At 41.0% G+C, this 21887-nt stretch overlaps 1 protein-coding gene across 9 annotated transcripts in view; it reads left to right on the forward strand.

The window, feature by feature from the left end:
* The window catches only part of LOC106509183 (histone-arginine methyltransferase CARM1-like), a 292946-nt gene that overhangs the window by 170341 nt on the left and 100718 nt on the right, over positions 1 to 21887 (forward strand). For 4 of the 9 annotated variants that reach the window (XR_014841642.1, XM_021064249.2, XM_021064264.2 and 1 more), the window contains exons 3-4: positions 10605 to 10711; positions 12113 to 12217. The exons of 4 other annotated variants lie outside the window; for them this stretch is intronic. Coding sequence is in view for 4 of the 5 variants with exons in the window: in XM_021064249.2 (XP_020919908.2) it covers positions 10605 to 10711; positions 12113 to 12217 (212 nt within the window). In the remaining variant the exon portion in view is untranslated. The remainder of the gene's footprint in view (positions 1 to 10604; positions 10712 to 12112; positions 12218 to 21887) is intronic. One more of the 9 variants, XM_085018891.1, reaches the window with a different exon arrangement.

The following is a 21887-nucleotide window of genomic DNA, read 5'->3' on the forward strand; positions in this document are numbered from 1 at the left end:
TGGGAAGAATGTCAAACAAGGTTTCCCTTTGCATTTTGCCCTAAAGAAAAATTTTCAAGTGGGCTCTTAATAAGATTTGGAAAATTCTTCATAATAGAGTTCTAAACTTAGTGCTTATTCTAGAGCTAGGATGCACATTTTCAGGTAAGCCCCACACATGAAAAAAAGAATTGCTGGTGGTAGTTAGGAAAATGTTGAATAATAACCACTCTTCTTAGATTTAATTTTCCTGACTTTGAGTCGATGTTATTCACCATTTCCTATGAGGAAAGTGTAGATGGATGTCAACCAGGAAGCATTCATTCAACTATTGGTAAATCCATTGGTTATTTCTCATCAAAGTAGATGGTTGGATCAGCTTGTTAGGGGATGATAATTCGATGCATGCTATGGCCAGCCTTCCTGAGTGGAAGTGCTCTTCAATTGTAGATGTCACACTTCTGAGTCTCTTAGATCATCTCTAATTACAGGGAAAGGTTGGGGGAGGTGGATGGTCCAATTACAACTCACCTTCACAGCTGAAATCACACTGTAGGTCAGTCAACACTATCACGTTCATATGAAAATGTTGTTTGGGAGTTATAGTGATCATTCTACCAGAATTTATCTAGTAGCTCTAGAGTTAGAGTTTGAACTTGCTCCAATGAGTGTACAAAAGAGCCAAATAAAATCAAGAAACTCAACAACTTCTTAAGTTTAAAATGCAACTAACAATTGAAAAGATAGCATGCTAAAGTGTGTTTGGCTGTTCTTTTGCCTAGCATTTATGATTGCAGGGTGCTTAGAAATTGAAGGGAAATAGGAGTTCCTGTCGTGCCGCAGTGGTTAATGAATCCGACTAGGAACCATGAGGTTGCGGGTTCGGTCCCTGCCCTTGCTCAGTGGGTTAAGGATCTGGCGTTGCTGTGAGCTGTAGTGTAGGTCGCAGATGCGGCTCGGATCCCGCGTTGCTGTGACTGGCGTAGTCCAGTGGCTACAGCTCAGATTTGACCCCTAGCCTGGGAACCTCCATATGCCGCGGGAGCGGTCCAAAGAAATAGCAAAAAGACAAAAAAAAAAAAAAAAAGAAAGAAAGAAAGAAATTGAAGGGAAATAAATATGTTAAGTTGCATACTTGCTGTCTACTGAGTTTTGTGCTGGTCTCCTGGGGACATGGGAGCATAGACGCAAATGCCTACGGGGCCCAGGCAGGTCATGGAAATGAATGAAGTGGGCTGGTTGCAAATAAGACAGAACGGTGGGTGGCAGCTGTGGTGAACTGGAGATCTTGTATTCATTCAAAAGGTGGCAGCAGCTATTTCCCTCATGTGATTGTTACCACAGAGAAAGTCAGATGCACGTCTGTGTTACTATGCAATTTTAGCCAGAAATTTATACATCCTGTGAGATTTTTCTCATTTTTAAGATATATGATGATCAAATTTAAAAGTGCCTATGAGCTGGATTTAGCCTCTGCCCAGTCATTTTGCACCCAGTGGACTAGCTATCTAAATGTGAAAGGGGAAACAAAAGAAAAGCAAACAGATTTAAGACACATATGCATCCATGCTTTTAGCCTGTGATAGGTTCTTGTCATGAGAAAACTACAGTAGGTGCATTTTACTTTCTAAAATAAACTAAAGAGAAGATTAATTTCCTGTAAGTATTGTATGTAGTGTTATTGTTAAATCCATGTTTGAGTGGGAAGAGAACTAGATCTTAAAAGTTGTATTGCAAAACCAAAAGATGCTTCTTGTCATCTGAATGTTTTTGTTGTTGTTATTTTAATGTAACTTGAAATCTCAAGTCTGCCAGGTACAAAGTACTGTCTTTCCTTTGCAAGCAGGTACAGAAATTCTCAGCTGAGTGTATGGGTATTTTTGCCTCATTCGTCTAGAGATAATATGTAAAGAGAAAGCCCAGAGAGATTTTTATGTTTACCTGTTCTGCTAAGTTTTCACTTGTCAAAGTGAAGTACCCTGAACATTATATACTGAAGGTATAGGCTCTTTTTCAAGTTTTTAAGTTTTATGTTGGGTTTTATTAATGCTTAACCAAACGTAACTGTTTTGGGAATGTAGGGAGTGTGGCAGAGGCAGCCATAAAAATGTTGATTTAAGTTGTTAAACATCTTTTTAAAGTCTGTGTAAATTTAATCAAATTGGAAATGTGTCTTGATATCACCTGTTTGGCATTTACCTGTGCTGTTTCACTTGCTGAGAGGCATAAGGAGGTCTTGGGAAGCCACATGAACTAATTGAATAATGGCACATGCCGCCACATAAATAAATTAGTCCCTCAGTGAATATATGCTAAATGCTCCAGAAGGTGTATTCTGGCTTCACTTAGTGAACTGAGGCACCATTGTCTTGCTGCAAATCTGATGACCTTCAAATGACTAGGTGGTTTTGTGGGATTTAGTCTTGATCCTAAGTAATGTGAATACGGGAGGGTCTTCACTGTAATAGGTTAGAACATAATGGTAGAAATAAGCTCACTTGCAAGTAGAATTATGCACCTCTTCAGGAGAGAAAAGTATGGCATAGATTTAAAAATAAAACACTTGAAATAAAGGCGGCATAAAAGTGTACACAATTGTTAGTCAAACCAAACCAAACCAAAACCAAAAAAAACTCAGTAAACCCTTGTAAACTTGCAATGACTCAGAAAAAAACAAAAAAAAAAACAAATAAAATGTTGTAAAGTTGGGCGGCAGGGGGAGAGATTTCTGTTCTGTCAAGTCTACTTATACGAAGTAACTCAGGACAAAAACAGAAAGTTACTATAAGGAAATGTCTCATGACATTTAAGGCAGAGGAATAGTGTCCTGGGACCACATGAAAAAAAACAGGTATTCTTTGTGTGATCTCTGCCACCTGCATCTTTCTGTGTCATCATCTCTCTCAGCTACCCCTTCCTTTTTTACTTGACCCAGCTTGGTTACCTCTCCTAAGACCACATCATCTGATCATGAGGGTGACTCAGTAATTGATCATCCTAACCAGAACTGTTTGAGTGTAAGAGGGAATGAGTTCAATAATCTCTCTAGGAGAGCAGATATAAACTGGGATATCATAGGTAAAATAAGATGTAGGAGCACTGCCCTTTGGAGCCCGGGAGCCCATCCTGTTCATTAGTGTCTGGGTCTCGGTCCATGCTGAGTGACCCTTTACTCAGCAGCTCATTCTTAACTAATCTACTGGATAAGATAGGAATCCAGTAGTGCAAACAGAACATCAGGAGCTGTGAGCAGGGCCACATACTTACTTGTAGGGAGTGTGAACAGGCAAATGGAGCCGGGAACTGTGACCATGTTAGGAATTCAGCATGTTGTGGGACAAGAAGTGTTAGATCGGTTGCTTTGTAGTAGCCTTTCACAACAGCAGTCTGCTCTGGGAGCAAAAGCTAGGTTTAAGCTAGCCCCAGTTCAAAGATTTCTGAAGCCAAGAGGCTTCCTGTCTATTTTCTGTGTCTCGCCATTCTCCAGTTTGCCCCCTGAAGCGCACAGGTTTTCTCACCCCTGTTTGCCCAGTTTCAGTTGAGTCTATAATGCTTCTACCTCTCTTTCAACAGTAATCAACTGAGTTTTGGCCTGCCTTTAACCTACTCTTCTTTCTTCTGATAACAGAAGCCCCATTTTCCTTTGGGTTAAGATGGAGCTAACTCGAGTCTAGTCAGTTGGCATTGATCCCTGGCCATAGCAATTGATTCAGAGATGGATCTTTAATTTAACTGGGTTCAATGAAACTCAATCTGGACTCTTGTTGGAATATTTTGGAAGGACTAGGCTTGCTGAGCTGGTAGAAGTGTTGTTCCAGAGATGACAATAGTCATCTTGTCCACTCCCTGCCCTTCAGGAGGGAAATTCTGCCTGAACATGAAGCTGAAATAGAGGAATACGCTGTGTGTGTGGGTGTGTGTGTGTGTGTGTGTATGTGAGGGGGTGGTGATGGTGGAGAATCTTAACATCACTCAAGTTCCTGGATATAACCATTCTTGAAAATAGCATTTTAATCCTGGATGTTTAAGTTTGGTGAGCCATAAAAGTCCTACTTCAGTTAAAACTCACTTGCGTTTCCACCTCTTGCCAGCAAGAGTTTTCAATTCCATCCTTTCCTTAGAATCTTGTTCCTGCTTTGGCTCAGCCACTCATGCCTCTATCCAAAGCTGACCCCTAATCCTTCTGCAGATCAGAGACCACACAGTTCTCAGATATTGGTCTCTCTTTGGTAATGGGTGGAGTGTAAGGGCAAGTGCACTGGGATTCCACAGGAATCAGAGAATTGGATCAGTATTGAAACAAATGAACAGACCATCCTTGCTTTCATCACTGGTGAAGCTCGCTATTTTACTAATTTGAGGTCATCTTGGAAAGTGTTTGAGTGGTTTTTTTAGACATCATATAGATTGCCTCTGAAATTTGATAGGATTTGTGTTCTAATTGATTTGCATAAGATTCTTAATGTTTGGCAATATGACACATATACAAAAGACTCCCAAATAACCCTTCCCAGTACTTTGTACTAATATTTTCATTGTACAAAAATAACTTTAGTTAAGTGTTATATGGATTATGAATTCTTTGTTTTCTTGCTAATTATACAGCTTTGAGAGGAGAGCCAAACCAAATAATACATTTGATTTCTGAGAGCTTAGAAGTATCTTCATTTTAAGAGAGGTTGATTGGCAATTGCTTTCAAGGAACACTAACAAATTATTTTAAAGAGGAGAAAAAAGCACTTTTTTGAAGAAATTAGCTTGAAATTTTGGGAAACTGTCCATTTTTCTAGTTTTCTCCTATATACAGAAGAAACCTACAGTGTCTTGCTTACAATAATGCTGTTGTACACTCAGAGAATCTGCTTTTTTAGCTAATAATTTCCCAAAGGCTCCCCCATCTAACCACCATCTCATTCTGTGGTGGGGAGGACAAATGTTGTCTATGGCAATGCTTATTGGAGAATCCAAAAACGATGCCATAGTAGTAACCAATCTTCTTCACTTCCTCAGTTTTCCAAACTAGAGAAAGATACCTTTGGTAAGAGGAGTGAAGGGATCTTTAAATCCAGCAGGTAATTTTGCCATCAGAAAACATTTTGGCAAGGAGTACATGTTTTTTAGTCGAAGGAGCTTTTTGTCTGCAGGCACCACTTGTTTGGAAGATGCCATTAATTCTGGAGAGCCAGGATGACTCCCAGAAGAGAATAGGGAAAGGCCAGCTGTTGAGAACATAAAATCTAAACGGATGTTCATATTTGCGTATTTTCTCCTTTAACAGCTTAGTACAGAAAAGGTGGGAGGATATGGGTCAGAACCACTGCTCTGGAATAAGGAGGTCCCTGTGGGTTATATCCCAGAAGCCCGAGGGCAGAGTTGATAAGGATGAGAAAACACCCTCAGCTGCTAATAAAACCCAAGGCCCCAGGACACAGCATGGATTATGAGTAAAATGGGAATTCCTTTCAAGGGACACACTCATCTACACTCTTTCTGAAGAGGATGGCCTGGTGGAACTGGCCTGTGCTATAAACCATCATGCTTTGTCAATTCTCACCATAATTGCGTAGATATAATTTTCTCTGTCTTATAGATATTAACAAAGGCCATGGCAGTTCCATGTCTCAGCCACGATGCTAATTATTTCCCTTTGATTCTCAGGCTAGATTTATATTCTTTCTTAACAAGCCATTACTTTCAATTTGAGCATTAGTTATACTCTTGGATCAAAAGAGACTACTCACATATACCCTTTCCTTTTTGTTCTGTTACTTCTGAAAGATCAGATTGAAGGGAGCTGTTTTTGTTTTCTTGCTTCTCTTAAATAGCTGCTATTTACAACCTATACAGTCTGTGGTACTTGCCATACAGAGTTTATTTACCAAGATGCTAGCATCTTACTGTGCCAGGAAGGGGGTGATACCTGTCTAATTGCCTCAACTATTTGGGCCACACATCCCAAAATTTACCAGGAAATCCACAACTGATAATATGGTAATCATGGATCATGGTGTGGATTTTTTTTTTTTTTTTTTAGCCAAAATGTAGACATTGTTGCAGAGCTGCTTTGGGGCTGATTTGGATACTTTGTAAATAGTCCACCTTAATTCCCTTTATCCCATCATTTCAAATTTGCCAAATTAAGGTCTTTTTTACTGGGTAGCTAAAGAAGTAATAGATAGTTATTCTGCTGTAGTCAATATTTATAAAAGGGAGCAATTCTGACCATGTGCCTCCCTCCAATTCTCCTTTTCCTCGTTTCATGGCCCTTAAAAGCAAGGGCTTATTTTGTCTTATTTAGTTCCTAATCAGAGGTGTGTGAACTTAACTATTTGGTCCCAGTTGATCTATCTTATTTAGAGTGAAAGTTTAATTAATCAAAAAGTTCTAGTTAGGTGTTAGTGGCAGAACCAAATTATCTTTGGTCTATGATGCATTTTAAAATTTATTCACTATCTGAACTCCTAAATGTCAGTATTATTATTAATGAAAAGGACCATAATATTCACATAAGAAAGTTTCCATTCCTTCTTCATTCCTCCTCCCCCAGGTAGATAAATGCAAACAATTTCAGAAAATTTCCTGTACAGATCTACCCTGTGTGTGTGTGTGTTTCTAGAGAAAGGCATAGCAGTCTCAGGTGTAGGTGGGGAATGATTAGGCAATGAAGGCTCCACCCTCATAAATGAGATTAATGTCCTTTTGGGGTTTTTCTTTTTTGCCTTTTTTTTTTTTTTTTTTTTTTTTTTGGATTTTTAGGGCCACACCTGTGGCATATGGAAGTTCCCAGGCTAGGAGTCAAATCGGAGCTGTAGCTGTTGGCCTATACCCGAACCACAGCAACACCAGATCTGAGCTGTGTCTGAGACCTACACCACAGCTCAGAGCAACACTAGATCCTTAACCCATTCAGCGAGGCCAGGGATTGAACCTACATCCTCATGGATACTAGTTGTATTTGTTTCTGCTGCACCACGACAGGAATTTCTTTCTTTCTTTCTTTCTTTCTTTCTTTTTTTTTTTTTTTTTTTTTTTTTTTTTTTTTTTTTTTTTTTGTCTTTTTGCTCTTTCTTTGGGCCGCTCCCGCGGCATATGGAGATTCCCAGGCTAGGGGTCGAATCAGAGTTGTAGCCACTGTCCTACGCCAGAGCCACAGCAACGTGGGATCCGAGCCGTGTCTGCAACCTACACCACAGCTCATGGTAACGCCGGATCCTTAACCCACTGAGCAAAGGCAGGGACCGAACCTGCAACCTCATGGTTCCTAGTCGGATTCGTTAACCACTGCACCATGACGGGAACTCCATGACAGGAATTTCTGAGATAAATGTCCTTATAACAGAGACCCCAGAGGGCTCTCTTGGCCCTTCCACCACATGGAAGACACAGCCTGAAGCCTGTATTCTCCAGCTCAGACAACATGAACAGGCTGGCATCCTGACCTCAGACTTCCAGCTTCCAGAGCTATGAGAAATGAACTTCCATCATTTATAAACCAGCCTGATGATGGTACTCTGTTATAGCAGCCCAAATGGACCAGCACAGTGTCCTCAGTAATTACCAGGGTCCTTTCTTCTGGAGGCTGAGGGGTGGAGAGAAATCACCAATTAAATTTCGTTTCCTTTGTAAAATGTGATTTTTTTTCTCTCTTCATACATCATGTGGAAACACATACATTTCCTTTATTTACACACATGTATACCACCATTAAAATAAAGGTGAAGGTAACTTGTGAAGAGAACATTCCCCTGGCAGCCGTTGTGACATAATTTACAATAGGCAGAAGTTAATTGATGCTGATCTCCGGGCTGGCCAAGATCTGACTTCTAATTTCCTAAATTCCATAAATGCATCCCAAACTTGTCAAACTAGAGACCCTGATTTTAGGTTTGTCAAATTTGGTCCCTGTCCAGGATTATAGAGTTTTGATTATAGTGTCTATAATGTACTGAGATTGGATTTTTTAAAAATAGAAAACACAGAGTTGATACATCTGAATTAGTATTTATTTTGGAGAGCTCTTTATGTATTGCATGGTATAACATAAACCTTCTTTGCAGCTTCTCTTCGCGTTTTCCTTTGGAGACATTTGGTGAGGTACACAAGCAGATGAGCCTTGTTACTTTATAATCAAAATCTTGCTTTTAAACCCAAAGTGATACGTTACAACTTGCCACACATCCTATTCACTACATTAGGAAGCCATTACTTTCGGCTGTATTACAGTTCAAATTTTCTCCAAAGGATGGAGACTTGAAGCTATAGAGAATATTCCAAAGACTATTTATTGGACAAATGAATTTACCATAGGCTTTGAAAGCTCAAAGAGTCAAGAGGTCCAGGACTCAAAGAACTCACAGATGGGTGACACAAACCACTGCTGGCAATCTCCTAGAACTCAGAGGGAACTGGAGAGGTGCCAGGAGATTGGAGCTGGATAAATATTTTTTTAGTATCATCTTTGCTTTCAGTGTGTCTGAGAATTTAATTTTGTTTTACATGATTATTACTTTTTTGGTGAGAACACTTAAGTTCTTTGTTAGCAAATTTCAGTTATACAATGCAGTGATAACAAATGTAGTCACTCTGTTCTACATGAGACACTCAGACCTTATTTATTTTATAGCCGAAAGTTTGTACCCCTTTACCAACCTCTTCCTATTTCCCCCACCACTTACTTCCTCCTGACTGCCACTTTTCTCCTCTGTTTCTCTAAGGTTGACTAAAAAAAAAAAAAGAATTTCACATGTAAGTGATATTATATTGTATTTATAGTCCTTAGTCTGGCTTATTTAACTTAACATAATGCCAACAAGGTTCAGCCATGTTGTTGACAGTGGCAGAATTTCCTCCTTTCTCGTAAATGAATGATATTCCATTGAATTTATATGTTATATATGTTCTTAATCCTTTCATCTGTTGAAAATGAACTGAAATAGTTTCACCAAGTTCATTCGTCATTTCCCCAAATTTGTTGAATTCACACTTTTGCCCTATTGTTCATTGGCTGCTATGTTAGCACTATATTCTGAAGACCAGAGATAAATAAGGCTTGAACCCCTCTCTCAACCATGCTCTAAAACAGTTTGATAAGGACAGAGAGATGGACATTTTTAAAAAATTGATAAATTCAGTAAAATATGAACTATGATGATGAGATGAGAGCAACTGTGCACTTTTGAAAAAAAAAGAGAGGCCTTGCTCCCCTTCCCCGACTAGTGCACTGAATTATGCAATATAGGACCAGAGTCCAGCATCTACATTGAAAAAAAAATTAAAAACTTCTTTCAGGGAGTTCTCATCATGGTGCAGCAGAAACGACTCCTACTTGGAACCAAACCATGAGGTTGCGGGTTCAATCCCTGGCCTCACTCAGTGGGTTAAAGATCCCGCGTTGCTGTGCCTGTGGTGTAGACTGGCAGCTGTAGCTCCTATTGGACCTCTAGCCTGGGGACCTCCATATGCCTCAGGTGTGACCCTAAAAAAGCAAAAAAAAAAAAAAAAAATTCTTCCTTGGTGATTCTGATCTGTCACCAACTGTTGAGGCCCAATTGTATTACAGCACTTAGTTCTGCCTGTGGGGATGTTCCAGAACACAGCAATGAGGGACTGCTCATTGCACGGGATCTTGGAGAACTGATAGGGGTTTGATGTCAAAAGGGAATCTAAACAGGAGAGACAGGGTTTCAGAGTCAAGAAGAGGCCAGGACCAGGTTGACCTGAAAATTTGTAAGTGCTTCAGCATGATGGGAGCATAGGGCATAGTGCTGGTCTTGTGTGTGAAGAGGGGGTGTAGAGGGCACACACAGGGGGCAGACAGAGTGTGAGGGCCTTCAGTTCAATGTGCATTGAGACTGGAGGGGCATGAGGAATCCAACACAGGCTGGAAGGGAGAGGCCTGGTCACAACACCAGAGGAGAAACCACAGGCAGTGAGGACCACTGGGCAGGATTTGAGAGACACTTCTAAGGCAGAAGTCACAGAATTTGACAACTGTTCGTGCTATGGTATCTGTTAGTCATGTCACTTCTGGGACTTTTTGAGCTTTCACTTCTGTATTTTTTTCTTCAAGTGATAGAAAGTATTCCCTCGTATTCACATATCTCCAGTTATTTTACCTTTTCTCTATACACCAGGAAAATACTAAATGCAAAAAAAGGAACAAACCCCACTATAATAAAATGAGATTCTATATATATATATTTATATTCACTTATATACGTATATATTTTTCATTCACATATATATTATTTTTCTTATCATCAGCAATCACCTTCCCCAGAGCACATACTGAGAAATAAGCGTCTAAGCTTTGTTAGCACAGTGCCAGGAGAATTGGCTGAGCCCAGACTTTGTCTGTGTTCCATTACGCTCTCTCACTTGACATTTCTGAATGCAAATATCTCTGACAAGTGTAAATAAGGGTGTCACACCTCAGAGTAGTACCCATTTCCACCTTGCCATTCCTTATCATGTGTATATTCTGGGGTGAATGCGCTGTTTTAATCTTCTAATATTTTCTCAGTTGGAATTTTGTAAAGAGTGCAGTGGTGAGTCCTCTGGTTCTTAAGGTGTAGAAATGGATCTGCCTTTTTTTTTCTCTCTCTCTTTCTCTCTCCTCCTTGCAGAACTCAGTGCATTTGCAAATACCTTGAAAAGATGCCGGCGTGAGAAAAAGGAATACTCAGCGTTCAGCCAGCGGACAGAAGAGGCATCTGCCGCACAGTACTTCCAGGTGGCATTGAGTCTTTTCAAAGTGATACCTGCCTGTGACTATCCCTGGGCAGGGTGGGGCGTGGAGAAGAGAGTGCAGTGGTTTCTAGAGTGTGGTCTCTGAGTGGCAGCAGTAGCATTGTCTGGATTGGAATCTTCACTGTAACTTAGCGAACTCTCAGGACTTGGGCAAGTTTCTGCATCTTCCTGGGCCTCAGTTTCCACAGCTGAGGCACATACTTCATGTGATTGTTGTGGTGATTTAATTTTGATCAGAAGATGTATGGGGGAGTTCCCGTCGTGGCGCAGTGGTTAACGAATCCGACTAGGAACCATGAGGTTGCGGGTTCGGTCCCTGCCCTTGCTCAGTGGGTTAACGATCCGGCGTTGCCGTGAGCTGTGGTGTAGGTTGCAGACGCGGCTCGGATCCCGCGTTGCTGTGGCTCTGGCGTAGGCCGGTGGCTACAGCTCCGATTCAACCCCTAGCCTGGGAACCTCCATATGCCGCGGGAGCGGCCCAAGAAATAGCAACAACAACAACAACAAAAAGACAAAAAGACCAAAAAAAAAAAAAAAAAAAAAAAAAAAGAAGATGTATGGGGAACTCTCAGCATGCCTGGCACATAGAAAACTCTTCAATGATGGCCAATAGTGATGGTATTTAGTACTGACTGTCAGTGCTCATGGATTTATAGGGCACTGCAGCACCCAGCTGGCTTGTCTTATCAGGATCACCACCTGCACTCCCTTCTACCCACCCCCACCCTCATCTGGAATTTCTCTCCAAGACCTATCTTTCCCTCTGGGCTGATGGGACTCATCAGAGCCATCCACCTCTTATCTCTGCTATTATTTTGTTTATTTTTTTAAATTTTTTATTATAGCTGATTTACAATGTTCTGTCAGTTTTTGCTATAAAACAAAGCAACCAAGTTATACATATATATATACATTTTTTTTTCTCATAGTATCCTCTATCAATTCCATCACAAGTGAATGGATATAGTTCCCTGTGATATACGGCAGGATCTCATTGCTTATCCACTCCATGGGTACAACCACTATGGAAAACAGTATGGGAATACCTCCAAAAACTAAATACGAAATTACTGTATGATCTCTGTTATTGTTGATCTGTGGTCTCTCAGCCTCTGTTTTGGAAAGGACCCCCAGGCACCAATCTGGTCAAGATCCAGGCCTGAATCCATTGTATAGAGCAACTTCAAAAAGTCTGGGGTCTACTTAGAGTTCTGGGCATTACATATAGGGCCAGTGTGGAAAAGTCACTCATCTCTCAGAGCCTCAGCTCCCCTGTGTGGTAGACCAAACCTGCCTTGACCACAGTGGCGGTAAGAACCAGATGCTCAGGGGCACGCTGCCTCATGGCTTGTTTACCCTCCCTCTCCTTCTCTTTCCCTTGCAGTTTTATGGCTGCCTTTCCCAGCAGCAGAACATGATGCAAGATTTTGTGAGGACAGCCACTTACCACAAAGCCATCCTCCAGAACCACACAGACTTTAGAGATAAGGTAATGCTGGTAGCAGGTCATTAATCTCAAACCAGTTTAAAAAGCCTTTTCAAAAACTAGACTCAAAATTAAGCTTGGATAGAATGACCATATGACCCAGAAATTCCACTTCTAACTATATGCCCACCCTAGAAGAAATCAAAGCAGGTATTCAAACAACTATTTGCACGTGAATGTTCATAGCAGCACTATTCAGGGAAGCCAAAAAATGGGAGTGATCTAAATGCCCATCAACTGAAAAATAGACTTTAAAAATGTGGTATATCCATACAGTGGAATATTATGAATATTATAATTCTCTTATTCATAAAGAGAAATGCAATGCTGATATGTGCTTCCATGTGGATGAAGCATGAAAACATACATGCTCAGTGAAAGAAGCCAGTTACAAAAGCTCATATGATTCCATTTATATGAAACATCCAGAATAGAACTCCATAGAGAGAAGGCAGACTTGTGGTCCCCAGGGGCTGGGGGAGGGGCATGTGGGGAGTAGCTGCTATGGGTACAAACTTGTCTTTTAGGGGTTATGAAAATGTCTTAGAACTTGATAGAGGTAATGGTTGCACAACATAGTGAATGTACCGAAAACCATTGAATCATATACTTTAAAATGGTTAATGGTTAATTTTATGTTATGTGAATTTTACCTCAATAAAGAAATTAAGCTTTGAGCGCCAGGAACTCAAGAGACTGAATGCACTCTGTTTTGGTGCACAGAACAGGTTAGGAGCTTTATTGCTACATGATGAATAGCTCTTATTGTATCGCTTTACTTCAATTTTTTTCATGGACTCTGCAAGTGCCTGCATTTATTTCCTTTACAAAGTGGATCTGAATGATGGATGATTGCTAGCACACTATACAAGTGTTGTCCATTATTTTCCTACCTGTTAAATAGCCAAAGTGTTCCAAATACTTGATAGCTCAACTCAGAAATAAGATTACTGGCCAGTGAGTGGTCACTGGGTCTAGCTTCATTTTTCACCCCTAACTAGTTCTGTGATCTTAGGCAAAGCACTACATTTCTCTGAGCCTCATAATCTTCTACCACCATAGTAATTGTAGATTCAAGGTTTTTGAGATTTGCAGTGTTAATTCCCCTGGAGGAATGTGGTAGGACATTGAAAAAAGGATCCCAATCCCTTTGTCCACACCCATTTGCAAAGTTGTGTAGCTGTCCCTTTCATTAGGAGAGTTTAGTTTTTTAATCCGTTATTTCTATGCAATCCTTGTGATGTACTTTAATTAACAGAATATGGCAGAGGTGATGTATGAATTTCAGAGCCTAGGCCTTCGTGAGCCTAGTGGTTTCTGCGCTCCCCCTCATAGAACCCTGAGACCACTATATTGTGAGGAAGCACAGTCTAGCCTGCTGGAGGTTGGGAAGTCACCTGGAGAAGGAGTGAGTCAGTCTGGCCAACAGCCGTCACCAACTTCCAGACCTCTGAGTGAGGCCAGCCTGTACCTTCCAGTCCAACCACCTGTCCAGCTGAATGCAGAAACATGAATGTGTCCAGGCAAGACCAACAGAGAAACTGCCTAGCCCTCCCACAGTTGGGAGAAATCATGCATTGGTTCTAATTTAAGCCACTAAATGTTGATGTGGTTTGCTACCCCAAAATAGTTATTTAAAGCAGACAGAAGACACACGAAAGAGTAGAGATAAATAGGACCCCAGCTAGAAGTTGATTTGCACATGGCTTGCTTTTGCTGTCCTGTCCATTCTGCTCTTGAGGCCATCAGAGCTTTTTTTAATTTTGGCTATCATACTGTTCAATCCCAAAGTTTCCATTTGGCTCTTTTTATGTCATATATTTCTCTTTTTTTTAATCTCTCCCCCCACCCCATCCCCACCGCCTTTCTTTTAGGGCCACACTCACAGCACATGGAGTTTCCAGGCTAGGGATCAAATCAGAGCTACAGCTGCTGGCCTTGCCACAGCCACAGCAACATGGGATCTGAGACACATCTGCAACCCATACCTGTGACCCACACCACAGCTCATGACAACGCCATATCCTTAACCCTCTGAGAAAAGGGCCACAGACCAAACCCGTGTCCTCATGGATACTAGTTGGGTTCATTACTGCCGACCCACAATAAGAACTCCTGCGTCATATAGTTCTTGACTGAGACTCTATTTATTTTTCCCTTGATTTCAGTGATGTTCATGATTGTTGGTTGGAGCTTTTCTATAATAGCTACCTGAAATTTTTTGTCGGCTAATTCTAACATCTGTGTCACTGCTGTGTTCCTGTCAGTTGATTATGTGTTCCCAGGGAATTGATATTTTCCATATTCTTCATGTGCCAAGGAATTTCAGATTGTTTTCCGTACATTGTGAATATTATGTTAGGAGATTCTGGGTTATTCAAAGCCTATGGAGAGTGTTTATATTTCTGATTTAGGATTCATTCGGCCTGGTCAGGTTCAGGCTGCATGTTCCATGCCACTAGTTGATTTTCTGAGGGCTGTGGTTCCTCTGTCAGGTCACTTTTCAAAAGCCTTAGTGGTGTTACTAACGATCTACCCCACGTGCACATCTCCCAGTGGTCAAGTCTGGCACAGAGGCGAAATTCTCAGAGTTTTGATGTGCTGATAAGTCAGATCAGATTTTTACTTGTAAAGTTTGAGGGTGAGCCCAGGAATTTATTTTTAAAAAACACTTTTTGGAGTTTCTTTGCGCAGTGCCTTCCTCTCCATCATATCTCCTGTACTTTCTGGTTCCCTGGGACTGCTTTTTAGTCTCTGGACACAAAGCTCACTCTGCCGTGCATGTCCATGACTTTTCCTGGCTATTGCCAAGCAGAGAGAGGGCAAAGAGAGGGAAAAAGCAATGGGCCTTGGACCCAGCCATTGAAAATTACACCCACAGAATGCAGAGGAAGTTTTCCTTCTCTCATTGTTTGGGCTGATGTGACTCTGTGACCCTCCCCCCACCAAGATTTATGGGGGCTGGATCATAGAAGAAAGGAGGAAAGGAAAGGAAAAGTCAGGAGGGAAGGGAAAAGGAGGAGAGGGGAGGGCAGAGGGAAAGAAAAAATAAGAGCAAAAGGAAAATAGGATTTCCCCACTCCTTTTGAGTGTTAGGAATTCCCTTTCCTGCAGCTGGAGCCAGAACAGGAGACGGACATCTGCAGAGCTGTCTTGCCTGCACCCTAGTGTCCACTTCCAGTATGTTGAGTTCCCACCATGGGTAAGGGTAAAGGGATACTGGATCAGCAGTATTTTTAGTTCTGGTCATTCCCCAATCTCCCTGCTACAGTTTACTTTTCAGAGGCTTCAAGTAGCTGTTCAGTGTATTCAGTGCAGGTTTTACATCTGTATTCAGTGGGAGAGCCAAGCTGAAGTGGGCTTCCTCTCTGGCTTACCCCTCACCAGACGTTTCCAAATGGAGGTGCTCTGATGGGTGAGGATGATGGTAAGAGACAAAGGCAAGACCAGAAAAGGCCATATTTGACCAAAAGGTCTCATATATCTTGGGGTACCAGGAACCTTGCTTTGCCAGTTGAATGTTCCAGGTTAGCAGCAAGAAAAACATTCCCAATGAGGAAGACCAGGTTATGTAGGCGGACAGGATGAGGATGGACAGGAAAAACTTGTTTCTTTTGACACCGGACCTGATATTCAATGCTGTGGGTAAGCAGTCTTACTGACCTAACTTTTAGAAGTTTCTCGCCAATTAAAAAAAAAAAAGCATTCAATGCTCAACTATTGATTGCTTCACCATGGTTTAAGTAGGTTTCCTAGGGGTAATACTTTTATTTGGGGAATTTTCTCTCCCTCTGTAATTGCTTAGTTTTAGTCAGTAATCTGTTTTCAATTATCTATAATCTATTTTTGGTATTATTTATATTCTGTTTTTAATTCTGGTTATAGCTTCTAAAGACCATTCCCCAAACTATGAATCACACTAAAAATTTGCATTTGATGACTTTGTCACAGAATTTCACATAAATTATGTCGCTTAACCATTTCATTTGTATATCTTCTCATCTATAAAAACAGATATTGGACCAGATCACCTGTAAGGTCACTCCTACCTCTAACCTCATTTGATTCTACAAAACACCTTTTTCCTGCCAGCCTGAAAATAGTCCTCCTGCCAGTAAAATAAAATAGGCATCCATCTGTTGGGGTTTATGAAGGTGCTAATTAATCACATGATTGATAATTAATTATATCCCTTTCCCCCTCTGAGTTCTAAACCAATTTAGAAATAGACACAGATGTCAGGTAGACATGACAATATCAGCTTTACTGTTGGCAATGTTGTTTGCAGAATGGGGCTTGGACTTGTGTCCAAATAAAGCTTCCTACTTTTTTCCTCCTAAACCGAACTTTTCTAGTCACTTATATGCTGAATAGCCGGTCTCCCCAACAAGTCCAGAGCCTTCCCAACAGGCGTCCCATGGGGAACTCAAGACACATGTTTGGGTAGAGGTTGGGCAGGCTGGCCCCTTCCAAGTGCAAGTGCCATGAAAGCTCAAACCATTTCCCTGCATCCCCATTTCACTCTTATTAGGAGGGAAAAAGAGGAAGGGGAGATGACCTTTCTTACTTCTAGTACTGCTTGATCTTGGGAGTAAGCGTCTCTTCCCCTCTGGAAACTGAAAGAACAAATTGTCGTAGTTTTAATGTCCCAAGAATCTCCTCAGTCCCAGACAAACTAAGATGGTTAGTCACACTAACTTCAAAACTACCAAATCCACCACAAATCCAAAATGTTTTGAAATCCTCCTCTCTCCTCATCATACTGAAGACCCTCCTAGAATAATGCCTGTGAATACATGGAGGATGCTACCTTTTCACTAAGCTCTTGTATTCTTTCTCACTGAAATTGATTACCCAAAAGGGCATAGGTTTATTTTTTAGTTTAAGTTTTATTGAATTATAGGTAATTTACAAGGTTGCGATAATTTATACTGTACAACAAAGTGACTCAGTCATGCATATACACATACCCATTCTCTCTCAGCTTCTTTTCCCACAGAGATTATCACAGAATACTGGGTAGAGTTCTCTGTGCTATACATCAGGTCTGCATTGGCCAGTCATTCCATAGACCTCGGTGTGCATTTGCCAATCCCCAAACCCAATCCATCTCTCCCACCCACCTTTGGAAACCGTAAGTTTTTCAAAGTCTGTCCCCTTTGGAAACCGTAAGTTTTTCAAAGTCTGTGAGTCTGTTTCTGTTCTGCAAATAAGTTCATTTGTATCCTTTTTTTAAAAAATTCCACATACAGGTGATCTCATATGATGATATAATGTTTGTCTTTACTGTCTAACTTCACTTAGTTTGATAGTTTCTAGCTCCATCCATGTTGGTACAAATGGCATTATTTCATTCTTTTATATGGCTGAGTAATATTCCATTGTATATATGTACTACATTTTCTTTATCCATTCCTCTGTTGATGGACATTTAGGTTCCTTCCTTGTCCTGGCTATTGTAAATAGTGCTGCAATGACAAAAGTTCATATGTTTAGAATGATCAATACCAGTGGCAATTATTTACTAAGGAACTTGATATATGCAAGCAGCATGCTAAGAGCTTTCTGTACACTGTCTCTCTCTCTCTTTTTTAATTGTTATTTCCCCAGTACAGTTTTTTTTCAACTGTACAGCATGGTGACCCAGTTACACATACATATATACATTCTTTTTTCTCACATTATCATGCTCCATCAGAAGTGGCTAGACATAGTTCCCTGTGCTACAGAGCAGGAGCTCATTGCTAATCCATTCTAAAGACAATAGTTTGTATCTATTAATCCCAAGCTCCCAATATAGCCCACTCCCTCCCCCTCCCCCTTGGCAACGACGAGTCTATTCTCCAAGTCCATGATTTTCTTTTCTGTGGAAAGCTTCATTTGTGCCATATATTAGATTCCAGATATAAGTGATATCACATGGTATTTGTCTTCCTCTTTCTGACTTACTTCATTCAGTATGCGAGTCTCTAGTTCCATCCATGTTGCTGCAAATATACACAATGGAATTCTACTCAGCCATAAAATGCACACTGTCTCTTAATTCAGGCTGGTATAACAAAAATACCATAAACTGTGTGGCTTAAACGACAAACATAGATTTTTCATAGTTCAAGATCACTGTGCCTATAGAGTTGGTGTCCAGTGAGGTCTCATTTCCTGGCTTACAGACAGCAGCCCACTCACTGTATCCCCACATGGCTGGGAGGAAGAGGAAGCAAGCTCTCCTCTGTCTCTTCTTAAAAGGATGCTAATCCCAACATGAGGGTTTCACCACTGTAATCTAATTGCCTCCCTAAGGGACCATCAAATACCATCACACTGGGGATTGAGGTTTCACCATATGGATTTTGGAAGGTATGAACATTGATTCGGTCTATAGCAGTTTTCTTTGATCTTCGTTGCAGCTTTATTTAGATAAGGACAAATATTTTTGCCATTTTAGAGATGAGAGAGCTGAGACCTGGAATGTTGATAATTTACCTAATTTTATACAATGAGTAAATGAGAAGGCCAGAATTTAAACCCAGTTAGTCTTACTTTAAAGCCCACATACATAACCTCTGAAATGTAGTGCTCATGAGAAGGTTGGCTGAAATTACCAAAAGAGACTTTAGTTTCTCTGGGCATAAGGGTGGAGTAAAAACATTGAAGTTAGTTAAACATCCCCACACATGTATGAAGCAGCATTGCACCATGGTTATGTTTGTGAGTGCTGGCCGCAGAAAACTGAATTCAGATTCTGGCTTGGCCACTTACCATGCACCTGCTGTAGACCTTTATCCTGTCTGCCTTGAGATCCTGGGCAGTTATCTACTGTCTCTGGGCTTCCGTCTCCTTATCTATAAGAGTAGTAGCTACTTCCTAGTGTTGTTGCAAAGCCAAGATGATCCAGTGCCTAGGAAGTGCCCAGTACATGACCCAAAAAAGCAGCTCGGTCCATGGTAGCAAGTGTAATTATTACTGATGGTCTAGGCATAGTGCTGTAGTTTCCACTTCTGCAAGAATTTCAAATCTTTCACATCCTGATTTTTCATTCTGCTTCTTTCTTCATGCAGTTTTAATGAAAATACTTTCTTGGCCAGAGCACTGCTGGCTGAGAACTCCATTTGGAATCCATCCAGGAAACTGACCCTGCTGGAACCCCATTCCCCTCCTCAGAGTTTCTGTTAATTGCCATCTGGCTATTTTTAGTTTCTTTTAGTGTGAGCTCCATACAAGCAGGTAAAGTCCATCCTGCTGAGGGTGTGGGGCTGTGTGAGCCATAGGGTTTTAATTTGGAAATGTTTTGACACTTCATTTGTCAGGGCACCAGTTGCTGGAAACTTGTGAGAGTAAGCAGGAGCCGGGAACTTATTATTTTTTTAAATCGGCATTTCCACAAAGGAGAGAATCCCCAGTCCAGTCGCAACAGCTGCTTAGTGCATCCAAATGGGAGGTTGGCTTAGACAGAAGGGATTCAGGGATTTGAAAACTTAAAAGAAAACCTAAGTAACAACAACAGGCATGCAAAGCAACCTGTTCTGATTGTCAGCTGATATTCAGACTTTCAGAGCCTGAGCTTCTAGCTCTTCCAGGGTGAGTTTTCTTCGGCGTGGGCTTCTCATCAGTTTGGTTTAAGGTCCTTGAGTCCATCTCTCTGATTCTGCTCTGAAATTCTTCCACTTTATTTGGTTAATTAACCTGGCACACCAGTGAAACCCAGCTCCAATCATGGATGGGAATAAAGGCTGCAGCACAGGCCTGCCAAACAATCATGTCTGCACATGTTAAAACAAGTCTTACTTCCTGAAAATTGTTTAACCTCTTTAGTGATGTATGAATCACATACAAAAAGCCATACATATTTAATGTGTATAACTTGATGAGCTTGGGGATAACTGTATACCCATGAAACTATCACCACAATCTAGGCCATAACCGTATTAATCACTTCCAAAAGTTTCCTCCTGCCCTCTTTATTTATAATAGTAATACTACTTATGATTTTGCGATAAGAAGATGCAACATAGGATTCACTCTTTTAGCAGTATTTTAAGAAACCGTACGGTATTGTTAGTTATAGGCAATAAACTGTGAGGTAGATGTCTAGGAAGTAAAAATTATTCATCTTACATAACTGAAACTTTGTACCCTTTGACCAAGGCTTTCCTGTTTACCTCTGTCTCTAGCCCCTGACAACCACCATTCTACTCTCTGCTTTTAAGTGTTCGGCTATTTTGTATACTTTTTTTTTTTTTTTTTTTTTTTTGCTTTTTTAGGGCTACACCAGTGGCATATGGGATTCCCAGGCTAGGGGCTGAATCACATCCACAGCTTCCGGGCTATGCCACATCCACAGCAACTCAGGATCCAAACCTAATCTTTGACCTGCGGTGCAGCTTGCAACCACACTTGTTAACCAGTAAATAACAGTAAAATCTGCATTTAGACCAGGGAAGTGTGAAGAAAGGAAGTACCTCATGACTCCTGCTAGATGCTTTGCAAATCCTATTTCAGTTAATCCTTGCATGTTCATCAGGGTTCTTAGCTGCAAGCAGTAGAAAACCACCCTGCTAGTTTCAGAAAAAAAGAAAGAAAAAATAATTTCCTAAAAGGGTGAAGGATCATCAGAGAACTAGGCTTGGAGGCTACAAGAACAAAAATAATTGCCAAAATCATGTTGCAGAATTGAAGTTGGGAAGACATCAGTCCAGCCAGATGTGAATACCACAGTGGGCATAGCCCTCACTCGGTGTTACCCTTGAGTGTTGTCCTTAGACTCTCCCAATGCTGTGCGCTAAACATGGAGGGAGTCATGACCTCACCAGAGTGGATTCTGTGCTGTCCTTGAGTTTGCACACTGTCAGCTAACAGACAAAGCACATATCAGTAGACATGTCAGTAGACATGTCTGGACATGTCAGTGTTTTAGCTGAAGGGGTGCTGGAAAAGAGCATCTGATACACGCAGCTTCCTGAGGGGAGGCCGGTGCTGCCTCAGAAGTGGTGGATTCCCCAGGCATAGGAACGGGGTTCACTGCTGAGGGGCACGGAAGAATAGGAAATGCCTTCCACACCGTATGACAAATTCAAGATATTTTGTTAGCGTGATAGGTGTAGAGAAAAGGACCAAAGAAACAGAAATTTAACTAATTTGCTTCAAGGTACACAGCTACTAAGTGGTGGCTATGTGCAAACTCAGTACTGCCAGGACTGTTCCATGATATGGGGAACAACATAAAGCCATTAGGTGTTCTAGGTTGAAAATTAAACTGCTATATTATTTATATACATGATTTTTGGAAAATGTATGGGGGCAGGATGTGATAGTGAAAAAACAATCATATATTTTATATATATATATCTGTAGATATACTCTGTGTGTGTGTGTGTGTGTGTGTGTGTGTGTGTGTGTGTGTGTGTGTGTGTAGATATATTTCCCACTGGCTTGGACTATTTATTTATTTATTTATTTATTTATTTTAGGGCCACACCCAAAGCATATGGAAATTTCTAGGCTAGAGGTCTAATTGGAGCTGCAGCCACTGGCCTATACCCCAGCCACAGCCACAGCCACAGCAATGCCAGATCTGAGCCGCATCTGCAACCTACACTGCAACTCATGGCAATGCCAAATCCTTTGACCCACTTAGTGAGGCCAGGGATCAAACCCACATCCTCATCAATACTAG

Source organism: Sus scrofa, chromosome 1, assembly GCF_054392235.1.
Source record: "Sus scrofa isolate SSC_HxYL_T2T_F1_AM1 chromosome 1, Sscrofa_HxYL_maternal_Yorkshire_Landrace_v2.0, whole genome shotgun sequence".
NCBI lineage: Eukaryota > Metazoa > Chordata > Mammalia > Artiodactyla > Suidae > Sus > Sus scrofa.